General features: G+C 38.3%; 1 protein-coding gene across 1 annotated transcript; it reads left to right on the top strand.

The window, feature by feature from the left end:
* The first annotated feature begins 3,325 nt into the window (after positions 1-3,325).
* On the top strand, positions 3,326-19,046 carry map3k7cl (map3k7 C-terminal like). Its single transcript, XM_038284977.1, has 5 exons — positions 3,326-3,692; positions 7,267-7,348; positions 11,814-11,872; positions 14,228-14,343; positions 18,140-19,046. The coding sequence occupies exons 2-5, from the start codon at positions 7,273-7,275 to the stop codon at positions 18,318-18,320; spliced, it is 432 nt and encodes a 143-aa protein (XP_038140905.1). The 5' UTR covers positions 3,326-3,692; positions 7,267-7,272; the 3' UTR covers positions 18,321-19,046.
* Positions 19,047-19,302: the final 256 nt, after the last annotated feature.

Here is a 19,302-nt window from a genome sequence, read left to right as displayed (position 1 = left end):
AGTACAGAGCAAGGAAATTCTCTGCATTTAACCCATCCCCTTGGGGAGCAGTGGGCTGCCATTGTGCAGAGCCTAGGGAGCAGTGTGGGGTTAAGGGTCTTGCTCAGGGAGCCAGAGTGGCAATCTGTGGGAGTGGGGGATTAAACTCACAACCTCAGGATTCAAAGCCCTATGCCCTAACCACTAGGGCGCCACTTCCAGAAATAAGAAAGCTAAAAAATAAAGGAGAGCAACATGTACGGAAGCCATTGCGTAGTAAGTGTGCTTTATTGTTTCGCTCTTCTATCGGTCTGAATCCCTCTTACCATGTTTATCGAATGTAAACAGAGTTGTTTCGGCTTGTTAGATCGGAAGCAGCTGGCAGTGTGTTGACGTTCGTATGTTGCTCTCAGCAGACATGGGCAATGTGGAGTCAACAAGTCATCTCCATGTCATGTATTTAATCTACCCAGCCAATTAACCAGGTGAGTCCAATCTGCACAGGTTAATTCATGGTGAAGATTGGACTCACCTGCTTCAGTGGCTGGGTAGAACAAATACATGACATGGAGATGACTTGTTGACTCCACATTGCCCATGTCTGGCTCTCAGTGGTGTCATGTAAATTAGCAGGTGAACCTGTGTCTGGTGTTCCCACAGCATGCAGATCAGAGTCAAGGCAATTTTAACGAGGGTGCCTTGCTGATTTGTTTGACCCATTTAGACACGCTTCAATGAAAGCTGATTGTTCCTGGGTTTAAACAGGTTTTTTGCCCAGTGGGAAATGGGTATTAGTCTAAATAAATAAGTCAGAGGACCCAGACTTGGATTCAGGGAAGGAGACCAACAACGGCACACCTAGCCTCCCAACTAGACCATCCAGTTAAAAGACCTGAGCTAATGAAAGCCTTCTGGAAATTTGGAGATGCCTCACCTTTCTAAAACGGAGAGCAACACAGATTACAAGTCTGACAAAGCTAAGAGTTTCCAGATATACAATTTAGGTTTTTCATGATTTCTGATCATTTCAGCTGTTTTACTGTTGAGTGAAACAAAACACAGAGGCTAGTTTTAACCTCATCGTAGCTCACCTAAAAATAACATATTTTAAGCTTGTTTATAAACAAAACAAACTTAATTTCAAAAGGGGTTTATACAGTGTTTCTCATATGCTTGTTGCATTTGATTACTAAGATATGACCAAAGAGTTCTTTAAACGAGTGCTCTTTTGTCTGTTAGCTACGCGCTCCATTGCCTTAACCTCTCAAAACACGTTTTAAAGCATTTACTAATAATAACTCAGACTACATGAAAATTACACTGGTAAAACGTTTACCAATGTTGATGTTAGAAGATGTTATGAAGATATTATACAAGGTTGGAAAGCTTAGATTCCCCACAATTCAACCACATAGTTCATTCTATCGACATAGCGAGCACCAAAGCACAATTAACACAGATATAGCAGCATTTTAAAATGTACCATGACAAAGCAGCCACAACAAACAAGCATGTCTTTATAACTGCTGTTCAAAAAAGACCTAGTATTTTTTAGAATAAAAAAAAATACTTTGTGTCTTGTTTGAACCGATGCAGCTTGGGGTTGATGCAGTTTGTGTGTTTTACTCACCCAATTCTCATGTCTGTTTTCAGAAACTAGAAGGTGTTAGCCTTCAAATAATGCATCATACATATAATTTGGGCTTACAGTTTCTAAATTATTTGCTTTTCCATTTGGGTATGCAAATATGTGAGAATTTCCCAAAATAAGGTGGATATTAAATGAGGTGGTTAAATCTAAATCAACCTACAGTAGCTACAAAACTTTAAAGGTCCCCAATCTTATTCTCCCAGGCACAATCCATTATCCAAATCATTTAATACAATATTATTTTACGAAATTTTTTACCTCTTGGATTTGAATTTAGAATTGGTTTGAACACATTCCAGTTGCTTTAAATAAGTTAAAAACTAATATGATCTCATTCCAAACTCCTTAATAAACTTTGGTTCTCAAACATTAAATCCATACCAAGCTATGACATCATCAACCATTTTACATAGTGGCTTAGATTAGTTGTATTTCACTTGAATTTCACAATGAAATATATTTGACATGGAATTAAAATATTTTTGTTAATAAATTATAATGTTTTGAATATAGGTTGTGGAGAATTTATTCCACACCAGTAGGCGTACTTAATTAATTAATTAAGACAAATTAATTTATTAAAAGTTGTCTTGATCAAAAGTTATTTTATTAGATAACATAAATGTACAACAGCATTTCAATGCATATAAATATCTTGAGGTCCTGGTCACGAGTGATGGCAAAATGGAGAGGGAGATGGATTGATTGATGCACCAGTCTCTTGTGGTGAAAGGGAAACTGAAGCAAAAGGTAAAGCTCTTCATCTACTGATCAGTCTATGTTTCTACCCTCACCTATGTGCACAAAACCTGGTTCATTACAGATGAAAGAACAAGATCCCGGACACTATTCAAAATTAGCCTCCATTGCTGGGCACCCAGACATGGCTTAAGACATGGGGTGAGGAGCTTAGCTATTCGGGAGAGGTTCAGGGTAGAGCTGCTTCTTCTCCACATTGAGAGGAATCAGCTGAGGTGGCTCTGACGGCCCCTGGATGCCTCCCAGAGATGCCTCCCTAGTGGTTGGAGGAGGTGTCTGGGGAGAGGAATGTCTGTGCATCTCTGATTAAACTGCTGTCCCTTCACCCAGTCCCAGATATGCAGAAGACGATGAGTATGAGTACTTTTTTTGGGAAAGTAGCGGAGGCCAGATTTGTGGAATACACAGAGCTATTGTTGTCCTGTTCTGTGAATCTCCATTGAATGTACCTAGGGCCTCTCAGTTGCTCTAACACTGAACTTTATGGATGGAGATCCATATCTCCATAGGTTTGCATTTCTTCCACACTTATTGCATTTTTACATTTTGAATTGAATAGAGCTCTATGAATGCGCAAACCTTCTGTTTATCAACTCTACACTGCTTTACTCTTTATCACTTCTCCCTGATCTGTAGATTTGTTCTTCTGTTTTCATAATATTTTTAAAGCAACGTGTCTATGTACTTATAGTTAGGGTTAGTCTTAGGGTATTTCACACGCAGGGTCATGGGGTCTCCATGAGAGCAAACATTAGATGCTTACTCTGAACAACTGCCTCATTGCAGTGCTATTGCAAAGCGAATGTCAATCCCAACGGGATGAGTGTGTCACTCAAGTGAGAGCTGGAGCTGTGGGCATTTTTTCAGGCTAAAGTCATGTCATATGAGACATTTAATTGGGCCTGAGCCGCCACAGGGGGACAGCGAACAGCATTCCTGCTCTGCCCGCCTGCCTGCAAACCGAGTTTACTCCACTCCGCGTGGCTGCAGTCAGGGATAACACATGCATGCCCAAGCAAACTTAGGCTGCGGGTGACATTAACAGCTGACATGAGCAAGGTGAACATCTTGAATTAAACTTTATAGTAAATAAAATAGAGTTTCAAAAGTACAGGCGTTGTGATAAGACACTAGCTGTGCCATTTTTGCTGATCTGGATTTGCGCATGACTGGTAACGGCTGACATAAGAAGAGAAATCAAGGGAAGACCCAGTCCTTGCCCCCTGAGGACTAACCAAGCTGTTTGGATTTTAAATTTGTAGTAGGCAACTGAATTTTCTGGCTCCATTTGGATCTGCTTCAGGTAAAAATTACTTTTTGGAATGTATTACTTCTTCTAACATCATGCAAATAAAATTATGTGTGTCCATTGCAGTTCAGATATGTCAAACTATGCATTTACAAGCAAAAATAATCAAATTTTGTAGTTTTAGAGGCAAGGCACAATTTTTAGTTTTAAGAGACTTTCAAGAGATTGTTTTTTATAGAAGGTTGTTGGGAAAGAGTGGAGTGAGGAGAGTGGGGTTAAAGGAGACAAATGCCCAGATATAAAAAGCCTGTACCTCCACCGAAAGGGTCATGCAGCACTCATCACCAGTCTCTCAAAGCTCTGTAATTATTTAATCCCTCTGCAACTCTAAATGCATGACGAAACTGGTGGTTCTTTGAGCTGTCGTCTGTTGTATTTATAAGAGCCCCAAGAGCAGTTTTATCACATGCCTTATCAAACATTCTGCACTCACTTTAATTGCAATTTGACACAACACCTGCTGACTTCAGTATTCTTTTTAACTTGCTGATTAAACTTGGATATTTTATGTTGTTGATATATAGTTTACTATTGTGAATTGCATTTGAAATAGTGCATACAATAAAAAAGTGCAAAATAGTTTTTTTTCCCAAAATTGTATTCACTGCTAAAAAAAAAATAAAGGGAACATGAAAACAACATAGTCTAACTTAAATAAAATCAAACTTCTGGGAAATCAAACTGTCCAATTAGGAAGTCCCACTTATTGACAATCAGTTTCACATGCTGTTGTGCAAATGGAATAGACAAGAGGTAGAAATTATTGGCACTTAGCAAGGAACACTCAATAAAGGAGTGGTTCTGCAGGTGTGGACCACAGACCACTGCTCAGTAACCTATGCTTTTTGGTTGATGTTTTTGGTCACTTTTGAATGTTGGTGGTGCTATCACACTTTTGGTACCATAAGACGGACTCTATAACCCACACAAGTGGCTCAGGTGGCGCAGCTCATCCAGGATGGCACATCAATACGAGCTTTAGCAGGAACGTTTGCTTTACTTTTCTGTCAGAGTAATATCCGGATGCTGGAGGAGGATTACCAGGAGACAGGACGGTATACCAGGAGACGTGGAGGAAGCCATAAGAGGGTAACAATCCAGCAACAGGACTGCTACCTCCACCTTTGTGCAAGGAGGAACAGGAGGAGCACTGCCATAGCCCTGCAAAATGACCTCCAGCAGGCCACAATTGTGCATGTGTCTGCACTGATGTTAGAAACAGAGAACCAAATGAGGACAGTATGAGGGGTTTTGCTCCTATCCCAACACTGTGCAGGTAGACAGGCATTTGCCAGAGGACATTAGGATTGGCAAATTCACCTCTAGCATCCAGTGCTCTACACAGATGAAAAGATGTTCCAGCTGAGCACATCTGAGGGATGTGACAGAGTTTGAAGTGGATCTGCTGCATGCAACATCCTTCAGCATGACGGATGTTGCATGCAGTGCATCCGAAATGGTGTGGGGTGGAATTTCTTTGGAGGGTAACACAGCCCTCCATGTGCTTACCAGTGGTCGCATGACTGCCATTAGATATATCCTCAGACCCCTTGTGAGACCATATGCTGGTGCGGTCGGCCCTAGGTTCATCTCAATGCAGGACAATGCTTGACCTCATGTGGATAGAATGTGTCAGCAGATCCTGCAAGATAAAGGCATTGAGGCTATTGTCCGCCTGTCCCCAAGACCTGAATCCTAATGAGCACATCGCCGACATCATGTCTCGATCTATCCACCAACATCATGTTTCACCACAGACTGTCCGTCAGGCTCAGAATAAAGGACCCAGTACTTGAGGTGGACAGACAGATATATCAAAACAGTTATTTAAGACGGAACTACAGTGAAAAGCGTCTAAGCCAGGAACCTCTGCAGGAGGAGACCACAGGTTAGTGACCACATCTATCTGGCAGATGATAATGAACATGTGAGTAATTAACCTGGTTTTATAGTTCCGTCAAAAGGATGAGGTTGGTTCCAGCCAGTGGGCTGCCATCGAGACGTGACAGGCGCTGCCCAGAGAGTCCCAGGCGCTGGTTTCTCAGAGGACAGGCAGGAGATCAGAACCAAGCAGATGAAGGAAGGCAGGGTAATCCAGAGGGCGAAGCTAAAGCCAGTGTCGAAGACATACTTGGTAATAAGGGAACAGTTCCAGGTTCCATTAACTGACAGGCAGAAATATGGCAGGAGCCCAAAGACATGTCAGGCAAAGAGATCAGAATGGGGACAGTCAGGCTCAGAGGTTGAGAGGCAGAACGGGTCAGGATCAGGCAAGCAGAACACTCGGGTAGGCTAGAGAACTCTCACGACAGGCTCCAATAATCACTGGCAATAAGGCACTGAGGACTGTTTTAAAGGCTAAATAGAGGCTGAAGCAGGTGGATCAGATGAGCGGTTAATAGAACTGGGCAGAGATAGGCAGGTGAATGAAATGAGTAATAAGACCAGCCATCTGTGCCAAGATCATGACAATGTTCCAGGAGTTGTCAGATACTTTAGTCTAGGTTTGGGAGGAGATCAGCCACCTCATAAGGTGTAGGAAAGTCATACAGGCACATGGAGGCCGCAAACTATGCTGAGCCTAATTTTGACCTGTTTTAAGGACATGACATCAAAGTTGGATCAGCATTTAGTGTGTTTTTCCACTTTAATTTTGTATGTGACTCCAAATCAACGCCTTCATTTATTAATACATTTGATTTCCATTGATGATTTTTGTGTGATTTTGTTGTCATCACACAACACATTCAACTGTGTACAGAACAAAGTATTCAATGAGAATAGGATGAGATCTAGGATGTGTTAATTGAGCGTTCCGCCTTATTTCTTTGAGCAGAGTATATCCTGATAGTAAAGAACATCAGGACATACAATAACCCAAAGATCAAAGCACATACTAAAATGTTACACAATATAAGAAAAGGCAAATACACATAAAGAATAAAATACAGCAATAAAGGACCACTGATAATTTGTGTTTCTATTTCTATTTTGTCTGCATTTCTAAACAAAACAAGCAAAAATTAAATACTGATGCACGAAAAGGTCCACTCTTCACCTATTAGAATATTTTTGTGGATCCTACCAGATAGGTTTAAAAATTCATTGTCTTTCTCAGATCAATTGATCAGAAAAAAACATGCTACCAGGTTGTCAGCAGAAATATGGTAGCATGCTTAAAATGCTACCAGGTTGCAGGTGTTTATCTGTTATGGTTAATTTTTTTGAAATAATTAGAAAATGTTATGAAATGTTACAGCAAAGGTAAAATATCAATCTTGTTTTATTTATTTATTTTTATCCTTAAATAAGTGCAGCAACTTCATGAACAGTTACACTCTCTTACTCATATAGAATTCCCTTTAAATATAACAATGACTGAAGTTTCTGTGCATTGTATCATTCTCAAAAACTGGAATAGACCAAAGTCAGTATTGGCAGCTCAAAGTCTAACAAAATCCAGAAGTAAACCACAAAATTCTGATCTGTGCATCTCAAAAACTTTCTCCTTCTATGAAGTGTTTTGGATTATGTTAACAGCTCTCTTTTCTCCCTCTACCCCCCAAAGGAATAAATGATCACCTCAACCAGAAGAGTATCTCCTGATAAATCTGAAGTTAGAATAGCCTTCAGCCTTGATGACACATCAGGTAAACACAGATGCACATACAGTACATACTGTCCAGACACAGCCAAATACTGTAACTTAACACACAAATCATTGCCTAAATCTGTGCTCCAGGATCTAAGAATGATTAGAAGCGATTTATTTTGAGGCTTCAAGCTGCACCTATTACCCAGATGATTCATTTAACACCAGATCATGCCTGCGTTGGTTTGCTTTCACTATGCATAGAACATGTGTACAACATTCTTCTAACCAAAACATACCAAGCAGATTGTGGCTTGAGTAACCCCCCCCCCAAACCCACGGCTTTAACTGTGGGTCATTCTTCCACACTGTAACTCAGACAGGTGTTTGTACTATTTAGGACAGACAAAAGCATGTTATAAACAAACACATACTTATGTGCAACACTACACTGGCAAAATGCAAATACATAAGCCACTGTTGTATAGTTTGAAAAAAAGAAAAAGGAAAATAATTCATGCCATTTAAGCTTTTTCAATTTTGGTACATTTTAACCATAATCTTTTATTATTATATTAAAATCTGTTGTAATTTGCCTGTGCATATTCTCAGTCATCTGGGTCCTGGTAACCACAAAATAGGCCTAAATTGGAGGCAGCCCGACTTTCGTGCAGTTTTACAAAAAGATCTAGCAAGCCATCTGAATGACAAAGACTCCTGGGTAGATGTCAAAACATTTTCAGAAAAAATAAAGGGATGTCTGGTTGGCTCTGATTTAAGCCTGTGTTTTGATTGATTTCATTTGATTGATTTCAAATAAGTATGTATAGATTGGAAATGAATACATTTTAAAATAATTTTTATTAGACCTCTCTAACAAATTGATATCTATGCTATGTACAATTCCTTTGTAGTTCCGACTGTATTTTCTTTTGTTACTGTTGTTCTTACTGGAAAGTTAACTTGTGCCCCAGTGTTTGGTCATCTTAACTTGCAATGTTTATGTTACTGTTCTTTCTAAGAACTCACTGCCAGTGCTTGATTGATTGATTGATTGACTGATTGATTGATTGATTGATTGATTGATTGATTATATTGATCTCACAACATTGTGCTTTTTTCTTTTTAAAGAGAAACAACCACACAGCATCATGCTACCATCACCATGCTGGCACCTGCAGATTATGTTTTAGGGTGACCTCGAGAATACTTTCTGTCCCCTATAGTATAAAGTTTTGCATGTGGGATGAAAAATTTAGTTTTTGGCTTAATTTGAAATAGAGACCTTGTTCATGTATTGTGTTCTCTGTATTTCTTACTTTAATGTGATGTCTTTTGCCTGTCCTTCAAGAATGGTATTGTCTTACCATTTATCCAGAAAAGACAGATATTTCAAGTGTGTGACAAATAAATCTCCAGTGAACTGATTTTCTCACCTGAGCTTAAAAACTCTTAAACTCTTTTACACGTCGCTTGGCTGCTTTCCTTAAACCTGACCATTTAGATGGTTGTCCTCTATTGGCAGGTTAGCTTTTAAATTGTGATGCCTTAATTGTAGCAGGATGTGTTCAAAAATACTCTGGGAGAGGATCAACTCTTGGGACATTAAAGACTAACCCTACTTAAAACATCTACGCATTTGTATCCCATGATGCAGTTTTTTCAGTAGTGTTCTTTAACGAACCTCTGAGGCCACCACAGAAGAGCTGTATTTGTACAGAGATTACATTAAACACAAAAAATGTCCACTAATCAAGATACCTCTGAAGGGAACTGTCATAACTGGGTTTTATTAAGGGGAATCAAATGGTTTTTTGTTGTTGTTGTTTTTTTTCCATTTTTAGCCTCTTTAAAATTATGCTCTCCATTCACATCAGTCTATCAAATAGAACTTGTTGTGGATGTAAATATTTGGAGAAAGTCTCAATGATTTTACAGCAAAGTGTAATGTCAGTTTTCTTAATAACTCCATGACTACCACCTGCACACATATATTAAGCTTAAAGAACATACCTCTCAGGTTAGGTGCTGTCTGTCAGGATGTTTTACTGCAGTAGGGTCAGGCACTGGGACAGCAGCTGCAGCCTTGCAATGCCAGAGTCAGGTTTCTCTTATAATACTAACAGTATCTTGGTGCCTGATTCACCGTTCAGCTTTTAGAACCCTGGCCTATATTTATAAGTAGTTAACACTTCCAGCTCAACTCCACCCATCCTTAATCCCTCTCTCCCTGGCCTTTCTTTCTCTTAGGCAGAAATGTGAAGAGGTATACCAGGAACAGTGACTTTAAATTTGTGTCTGAGAGGTCATTTACCGAGCTCATTAAATGAATGTGACTCTCGCAAGGCAATTGTACGAACACTATCAGAGCTACATAAGCACAATCTTACCAGTGGAAATTTTGGATTCTCTAAGATCATGTTATTGTATCTTTGAGCTCATGTTTCACAGTGGGGGAGAGATGAGCATGGCTTCATCTAAGGATCATCGTTTAGACCCTCCATGACTTCATGCCTGACATAGTTCTAACCCAACACTGTGTCAATCCAAAGCATGAGAACCATATTTATTCCACTTCATAATTGGCTGTAGGCTTGCCCACTAATACTCATGCTTTTAAAGGTTGCATCACTCAATGATTCTGCACATGTTCCACAAATCTTGGAAAGGGGATACATCACTACCGAAGCAGAGGAGGGTACAGACAACCTGTCTGATTCTGTCTGGCTTCCTGCCATTCTTAATCTCTGTTTGACTTTACATCTGGCCTGGATGATCATCCAGCCCATAGCTGTACAACAATTGTTCCCTTGTATTCTTAACTTGCATGTCTTTCAGCCTGGCAGCTAACTACCGCTGCTTATTCGGACGACAGGGTTCATTAAGAATTGCAGCATTGTTACTATGTTGTTGTGTTACACAAGAGGCCCTACAGTGTCAATATTTTCCATAAAAAGACAGAGCCCAAGTTCAATAATTTAATGGTGCATGCAGCAAATTGTTTTTTTATAAAATATAGTTTGCTGTGTATTATGTGAATAAATGTAACAGAGGGTGACTGTATACTTAAGATTTGAGTAAGATGTCAGTTTAAAGTTATAAGAAGTACAATATTTTATAACTTTTAATTTTGATTGCTACGGTATCTTTAAACTGGTTTTGTAATTAAAAAAGTTTGAAACTCTCCTTGCTGTATATCTTATGCAGCCAAATTAAATTCCCAATCAATATTCATCAAAAGTTGGTGACTATTAAAGTGAGCTTTGAGTAGTCTATATCCTCTCCCTGTATTCTCTTTGAAATAATGCCAATCATTCTTTAATTGGATCTTTGTTTAAAGGACCAATGTCTAACTGACCTAGAATTTTATTGTATGCACAAAACTACGAAAAAAATCTCCTAAATCAGGAAATAAAACATGATTGGCTCTAAGGAGAGCAGAGGCAGAGAACATTCTGAGTTTACTGAACAACACCTGCTCCTGACCAGGTTAGCTCTAGGGAGAATGTTACTGTGGTAACAAAAACAGAAGTTGAATCTCTTTGTAAAAGGAAAACTCAGAGTTTCCCTGATTTCAGTTTTAAAAAACGTATACTTTTTAGTAAACCTGCTCTATAAAATGGATCCCTGAATAGGTGTTGAAACATCTTTACAAAAAAAACGGAGTGAAATTCCCGTGCTGAGCTTGTTCCTGAACTGAATCTGTTGAATAATGTATTCAGTTCATTGGTTCTGTCCAGACTTCCATCTGTATGATGCTCCTTCTGCTTGAGGCCATTTATGTTCATCATCCCTGATCACAGATATAGTTCTGCTGGATCTAGTTTTCCAGCCTTTTCCTGTAAGCCTACTTGCTTCCTCTTATCTTGAACTTAAGTTGCTTCTGAACACTCCTCATTAATTCCCTGTGTCCCTTCTTAAAGGCCTGTTTTATTCTTGCTGAGCAATTGCTTCAGACCACTTGTAATCCATGTTTTATTATTTGGGAAGCATTCCACTGTTCTGGTAGGGATGGTATTATCTACACCATCTCTACCAGTGCATCCCATTCTGCAGCTTCAAAGCAACCTTGCAGGGCTACTTCAGCTTCATTTGACCATCTCCTTAGTTTTTTTATGCAGGTTGTCTCTTATAAAGTAGCTTATAATCTGAGCAGAGAAAATAAGATTGTGATCTCACTTCTCAAGAGGAGGTCTTACTTAAGAGATGTAGGAATTTCATTCGTTTTGAGAAAACTCTTAAATTTAAACTGTTATAGTCAAATGATTAAGACATAATACTAATCCATTTAGATTGAATGTGCTATTAAGTTTTTATAGGCAAAAATCTTTCTCTATCCTAAAACAGTTTTGTTGATCTGATTGGATTCTGGAATTCTAATCTGTTCTATAAACACTTTACCTAAATATATTATATTGTCCTATAAATCATATAATGACTATATGTGTGTAATTATCTGAAGGTGTGATTCACAGCTTTATAAGCAATATTTTCTAACAGAAGTATGTTTTCTGGTTCTTTAGATATCAAAGATGTGGAGGAACTTTCACAGGTCTTCCCTGACCTTGAACAACGTCTACAGGTATGTGGTTTCGGTGCTGTTCACCAAAAACAAAGAAAGGCACTTTAAAATTTCAAAATGATGTTTTATGGGTTTATAAGAAGTAATAACATTTACTTCTTTTTGTATTATTTTTTCTTTATAAAAATTCACAACTTCATTCTAAACTATTTTCAAAAAATGTTTCTTAACTGCAATATTTTAAATGAATGAAAAGACTCACAGTAATATGTATGCAAAACACAAATGTTGCAATAATTGCAGTGAGTAATCCAAATATTAAACATTTACTTTTAAGGGTTAAAGTCAATGTGAACTTTGTTCAGCCAACAGTTAAATTAAAGCAAGCATACAACAATATAAACATGGAAGTAAAAATTGAACATCAAAATATCAAGTTTGGCCGCTTCACACTCGGCTGCGGTTCGCAGCCGAGTGTGAAGCGGCCGGGATCAGCTCCTCCAAATCCGAGGCCATGGTTCTCGACCAGAAAAAGGTGGCTTGTCCCCTTCTGGTTGGAGGAGAGTCCCTGCCTCAAGTGGAGGAGTTCAAGTATCTTGGGGTCCTGTTCACGAGTGAGGGAAGAATGGAGACGGATCGGTGCGGCAGCCGCTCTCTCTTCTCATGGTGAAGAGAGAGCTGAGCGAAAACGCAAAGCTCTCAATTTACCGGTCGGTCTACGTTCCTACCCTCACCTATGGTCATGAAATCTGGATCATGACCGAAAGAACGAGATCCCGGTTACAAGCGGCTGAAATGAGCTTTCTCCGCAGGGTGGCTGGGCTCTCCCTTAGAGATAGGGTGAGGAGCTCGGTCATTCGGGAGAGGCTCAGTGTAGAGCCGGTTCTCCTCCACATCGAGAGGAGTCAGTGAGGTGGCTCAGACATCTTCTTCGGATGCCCCCTGGATGCCTCCCTCAGCGTTCCAGGCATGTCCCACCGGGAGGAGGCCCAGGGGACGACCCAGGACACGCTGGAGAGACTATGTCTCCCGACTGGCCTGGGAGCACCTAGGGCTTCCCCCAACAGAGCTGGAGGAGGTGTCAGCGGAGAGGGAAGTCTGGGAGTCTCTGCTTAGTCTGCTGCCCCCGCGACCCGGTTCCGGATAAAGCGGGAGACGACAAGGATGAGGAAAAAATCAAGTTTGCCAAGCTGAAAGCAGCAAAAAAAGTTTTTTAAACTTGGTGATCATCCTAAATTAAGATAGATGGGAAAAGGACCCCTCTAAAAACAGTCAGGATAATATCAGGCCTCCTTAGAGATCTGGCCTTGTAGAGGCCACTAAGATCATTCCTTGTTATACCAGCAATTTTACTGGATATTTTTATAGTTCCCTGTAGTAATTCTTGCTTTAAATTGAAAGAGATGCAAACCTATAGTAAATAAAAAAATTTAACAACAGATTCAATAAAACAAGAATAAAACATCCCAATAAAAACTGAACAGACATTAAAGTGTGACGCTTTCAATCTGTTATGACTTTTTTTGCCACTGACTCCACCTATGGCTAAACTCTCATGCCGTGGGACCAGATCAACAGTTTGATTACAAATTTTCAATCGGGATTATATGCTTTTTCTAAAGTTGTGCACATTTTTTCCCACGGTGATACTTCAAAGTTCATCAGCACCACGCTATCTATTGTTAATGACAGAGTTATCTACAAATTTGATAACGTGGTATCAAGTGTAATGGCTCTGGCAGTCATTTGTATATAAAACAAATAAAAAAACACAACCCAGTGGGGTTGTAGCATAAGAGAGAGGGAGGGTTTAGATAAAGCAACATTTACTCTGACCCTGCCAGGTTTGGTGGAAGTTAGTTGAGGGCACAAATGCAGTGATGAGGCCTTGCAGATTTAATTTAAATGCAGATGACAACAGAAGCACAAATACAGGAACAATATAAGAGAAACCAAAACCAGTAGACACCAGAGGGAAACATACATTACTAAGAGCGAAGCAATGAAGAGAAACCTGCAATGAGGAACTGCACAGGAGTCGTATATAGGGTGAGAGAACAAGGAATGGGCTAATGAGCTGATATGGAGATGTGGATAGAAGGGCTAGGGGAAAGGAGACAAGGCACAAGGGGGCAACAGAGAGTAATTTTTAAAAAATACAACACTGCTTAGACATAACACAAAATGAAAAAAAAAAATCAATGGCCAACAAAACATAGAATGACATAAATCAGAGTGTAACTGAAAACTCAAAAATAAACTCAAACAGAAGTCTGAAAAGGGCAGAATCATGACAGTATGGTGAAACTGCTTCTGTTTGTATGTTCAGCTTGAACCTGAGGGTTGGTTTTCTTTACATATACTGAGCAACAAAAAAAATGTTTTTTTTGCTTTCATATTTCTTTTGTGTTGCAGCCTGTGCCGCCTTGCATGTCCCTTCGAGAGAGTGTTCAGGTGTACAAAGAGCACTGCAGGATGGCCAGAGAGTTTCACCACGTGAAACATGAGATCTCTGTCCTTGAGGAACGCAAGTAAGGCTTTGTAGAAAAAACATATAAAAAAATATGCTCAAATTATTTCAGTCTCCTATTTATGTTCAATATTCTTGGTACCGCTCTTTATCCCCTGAGCAAGACCCATTTTCCTAGATTTCTCCCATGGGAGCTCCAAGCTGCCGACTGCTTCCTATGGGATGGTTTAATGGCAGAACTCAAATTTTATTGTAATATACATTTGCATTGACAATTAAAGTTGAATGACCTAAAGTTGAATGAAAGATTTTTCCTGAAAGCACAAAAGGACAACATGGTTTGATAGAGTTTCTTAACCCTATAATGCCAAATGTATCGTATTTGACACATACAGTTTCTGAAATGTTTTGCATCTGACACCTTTTGCATAATTTAATGGTTAAAACTTTGCTCAAAATCCTATTGTACACAATCAGATATACCTGATAAAAGCCAGTAGAAGACTACACAAAAAATAATCTTGACTTATCGCATAGCAATAAATTATTAATATCAAAAATGTATTTCTGTTTTTTTCTTTTTACATATTTTGTTAAAAGGCCAAATAAGGACTTCAAACCCAAAAAAAGTATTTTTCTGTTTTGTTTTATTCTTGGATCAGGCTTTAAAGGGTTAATATCTTCTTTACCAAAGGCAGCACCTTGCGTTTAAAGGGTATTAAGGGGTTCTTAACTGGAGGGATGTCTGTCTGATTCATAGTTTCTCGACTGGGAAATACTGGGCCTTACACCAATTCACCATTCCTAGATAAAGAACGCCATAAAGACTGACCATAGATAAGATTAGACATGATGAGTCATGTTGCTACACTTGCATTTGTTCATGTTGCCATGGTTACCTATCCCCACAGGAAAAAAAAAACAATTAGATTATCTAAAACATAGACAACATATAAAAGAACCATGCAATATAAAAGTGCTTTTTAAATGATGTATCTTTAAACACTTTGGGGGGAAAAAATTTATTTCAGAGTTGAAGATGTGAAAAGAATTGCATTTTGCAATACTGAGTGATGCAAGACTGGCAACAGGAGTGACATCAAAACATTGACAAGATCATTTCCTACAGGCTTTGCTGCTCTTTGTCTGTATGCAAGCAAAAAAGCACACATGTAACTACAACTGTTCATCTTATATTTTACCAAATTAAGTACAACAAAAGGAAACACAATAAATTGATAACCCCAGTTGATAATGACATAGTAACTATTGGGAAATAGTTCCTGCAAAAAAAAAAATCTTTGGAGTATTTTTTAGCGTTAGGATATGTTACGATGGTAAACAAATGTAATGTAATCATTTTAAAAGTTCCGTGTCTGAATGTGCTTTGGAAAAATTCCTTCTTCCTCTTTTTGGCCGCACTCTGCGACAAAAATAAACACTCACTCACATACACCCACATGCATGCACACATGGTGTTATACTTACTTCCATGTTCAGAAAAACAAATAATGCCGCGTGAAAGTTGTCGTCTTTGAGTAATATTATGTTTTGTTGGAAGTAAAACATATGAGGTAAAAAAAAAATAAACATCATTTCATTTGCAGGTGAAAGTGAAGACGGAATTTCCCAATATAAGCTAGATCACCACCAAAACCAAATGTACAAACAATAAATAAATGAAGAGTTGCCAGTGAAAACAATATTAATGATTTTTTTTTTTTTTTTGGGGGGGGGGGGGGGGGGGGGGGGGGGGGACACATACAGTCATATTTAGAGAGTTGTGATAATATTGAAAAACGTGTTTATTTCAATTTATGAAGTTAATACACATTAAATAGGTTAATTACACACAGAATAATGTATTGAAGCCTTTGTGTGTTAAATCTAATAATTTTCAGCTCACCACTAATATGATATTTTAGTTTATAATAATACATGAGACCAATAACAAATTTGAAATGTGGGTTTATGAAAATTTCGGCTTAATGAAAGTTACTTTCATATCTGCTTTTCAAGAAGTAGATATAATCTGACAAAAATGTCTAATCACAATGAGTATTCCAATTCACTGACTATATCACTAGTTACGTCAACTTTTGACATGATACGTTATGGCGATTATCATATCCGCTGTAATTTTAGTGGTTACAGAAGATTGTCCTGTATTTATTTGTCATTTATGTCACATATCTTTATGTTTTCTTTTTACCAAAAGGGCACACGTTTCTGACACGTTGTGTGTTTAGGCTGGTATAAATGTCACCATGGTGAATGTGCTCCATAGTTCAATTTTAGGAAGCTGCAGAAATAAAGGAAGGAAATGATACAACAGCATTGCTTTCCTATGCATGTGATACTTTAGCATTCACAATTTGATCACTAACATTAAAAAAAACATTAAAATATCATCATCAAAAACCTGTTTGTACTTAGTTGCAAACAGAAACATGACTGAGCTCCATGCAGATAGTGTCTTACTTTTTTCCCTAGATGTGTATCCAAATAGGATTATTCAAGGACTTAGAGGCAAGCTATAAGAGTTACTGTCAGTACGAAATCCAGTGTGACTGAAGCCCAAGAAACTATTGGTTGACACATGTGTTGATAAAAGCTTTTACGTTTAGGGAACTAGGCATTCATGTGCTTTTAGGCTCCTCAAAAAGCAGACAGACAGAGTATGGGCAGAGGGACAGAAGTTGGCTAAGCTACTTTTGTTCAAGCATTTAAGTGTCATGTTTGATAAAGATAGTAAAATTAGCTGAAAATGGTTAGATTTACAAGGACCTTGTCCGCAGTACTGTTGGAATTATTCTATGCAGCAGACAAAAAGGGAAACTCTAAATTTACAATTCTGTGCATGTTCTAATTCTCACATGTTGTCACTTATGACCAAAAAAGCCCTGACATAAGTGACAAAAATAATAATGAAATGAAACATATAAGCTCAGTTAGCTGAGGCTTATGATCAGGGGGCTCTCTTAACCCTTCTGTCTATGAAGTTTCCTTTTTCATTGACTATGACCAAAATACAACATAGTGTTGCTGGGTGGTGGAATGTGTAGGTTTCCTATCTGAGTTACATTGACGCCTTGATTCTAAAAGCAGAGAAGATGACTGATGGAAATATCTAACAAGGGCAAGTGTATGTAAATTAATTGGCTGTCATTTTTGTCATTAATGAATCTACTAGCAGTATTTTTAGGGAAGTGCTAATAGGATAGGAAACACAAACAACTGACCGGAACATCCCGAGTAAAGTTAAGAGATGCTAAATTAAGAATTTTTGATATTTTTTAAGATAGAAAAAGAGACAATATCAAATAAGTTGGAATGAAATAGTATAAATTATTTCCTATTTGTTTGAATAATATCTATCCATAAAGATCATGGTTTGTTTTATTCACAAAATGATATTGTCTACAAAATATTTTATTTTCTTATCCAACAGTATAGTGGATAAATTGATGGATCAGCCAAATATCAGTGCATTCAATCAATTGCAACTCACTGAATAACAGATATTTCACGTATTTGTCCTGCAAATCTTATAAATATGGATCTTATTACATGATCCAGCATATTTCATTATTTTACTAGGTTTTTTGGATGTGTGTTATGGCTATTGTGTTTCTTTTGTGGCTTTTCTTTTTATGTTGTGGCTTTTGTTTCGGTCTTGTGGCTAATGTTTTTAACTTGACACCTCTGGGCCACCATACAACACAGATTAGTTCTGTGTATTTTGACCTACATGTATTATAAGAAAACTGTCATTTTTTCCCCACATATCAAAGGATACTTTAGGATAGACCATGGAAAACCAAAAAAATAAGATTTATCTTTCAAATTTTTTTCAGGCGCAAGCTGCTTGCGGAGCTAGTGGAGGATGAGAAAGTTGCTGAAGAGATCGCCCGTCTTGAGGAGGAATTTAAGCGATTGACAGAGGAGAACCGCAGCTTGGTGACCCTCCACAGTGAGCGCAGACAGCAGCTAGAGAGGCTTTGCCTTGCCAATCGAACTAGGCAAGACTCCTCTTGACCCCTGACTTCCAAGAGCCTGAGTCTTTCAGACTTTCAGCTGATACTAGACCAGCGACCGGACTGTTTTCATGCACAGTCTTTGAATTGTATGATTACACAGACATGACCTGTTTCTGTGGATGATCTAAGTCATTGGTGTGAATCGCAGATGTAAGCTTGTCATCACTGAGAAGTTGTTAGAATGATTCTAGTAGGCAATGACAGAATTTTAGGGTTTTAATGTAAGTTTGCTAAACCATGCTGGTCATTATTGAAAACCTAACAGTGAACAGCACATTACAAAAGTATTAACATCATGCAATCTTTTTCTAATTTCATCAAATTACAACGACAAATTTCAAATAGCCATGAATAATATGCAAGTTTCCAGCTAGTTTGAGCTGTCAACTAATCACTAAATGGATGTGAATGTATGTAATATGTATTTTTTATCAGCCTCTAGTCGTCAATAGTTCCCTGCAATTGAATTGTAAGTCATTGGGTTGTGCACCGCCATCTTTGCACATATAGTAATTTGCTCCAAACCATTCACTGGATTAGATGAAGAGCATCTGTGGACAAAAGTTTTAAAATCTTGCCACAGATTTTTAGTGGGATTTAGTTTTGGACTTTGACTTGCTTATAATGTACTAAAACATGCCATGCTTTTATCAAAACCATGAAGGAGGGTGAAACTCTGCCCCAATCATTTGGATCTGCTTAAATAATTTTTTATTGATTTTTTTTTTTTCCTTCTTTTTTTTTTATAGTCTGCAGATTTTAGCTTAATTCATTACCCAACCTATCCCATTCTCCCTGTTTTTAATAATTTACCAAAACATATTCCCACCACCTTGTTTCACAGTGGAAATTGTGTTTCCTTGCGACTTTAGACAAACTTCAAAGAAAACATCTCCTATAAACAGAAATAACCCAGCTGTGCTTTGAATCTTTCCTTAGCTTCATTACTGATCTGTCTGGCCTGTTACTTTATCTTTATG

The sequence above is a fragment of the Cyprinodon tularosa genome, unplaced genomic scaffold (genome assembly GCF_016077235.1).
Source record: "Cyprinodon tularosa strain WSP-4 unplaced genomic scaffold, ASM1607723v1 ctg205, whole genome shotgun sequence".
NCBI classification, from domain to species: domain Eukaryota; kingdom Metazoa; phylum Chordata; class Actinopteri; order Cyprinodontiformes; family Cyprinodontidae; genus Cyprinodon; species Cyprinodon tularosa.
Note: the sequence above shows the minus strand (reverse complement) of the source record. Positions and strands in the feature narration are given on the sequence as shown.

Bases quoted from the DNA above. Each gene is read 5' to 3' on its own strand.
- map3k7cl (XM_038284977.1), top strand. From the start codon at position 7,273: ATGATCACCTCAACCAGAAGAGTATCTCCTGATAAATCTGAAGTTAGA. The intron at 11,873-14,227 runs GTATGTGGTTTC...TTTGTGTTGCAG, and splicing joins ACCTTGAACAACGTCTACAG to CCTGTGCCGCCTTGCATGTC. The intron at 14,344-18,139 runs GTAAGGCTTTGT...AATTTTTTTCAG, and splicing joins TCTGTCCTTGAGGAACGCAA to GCGCAAGCTGCTTGCGGAGC.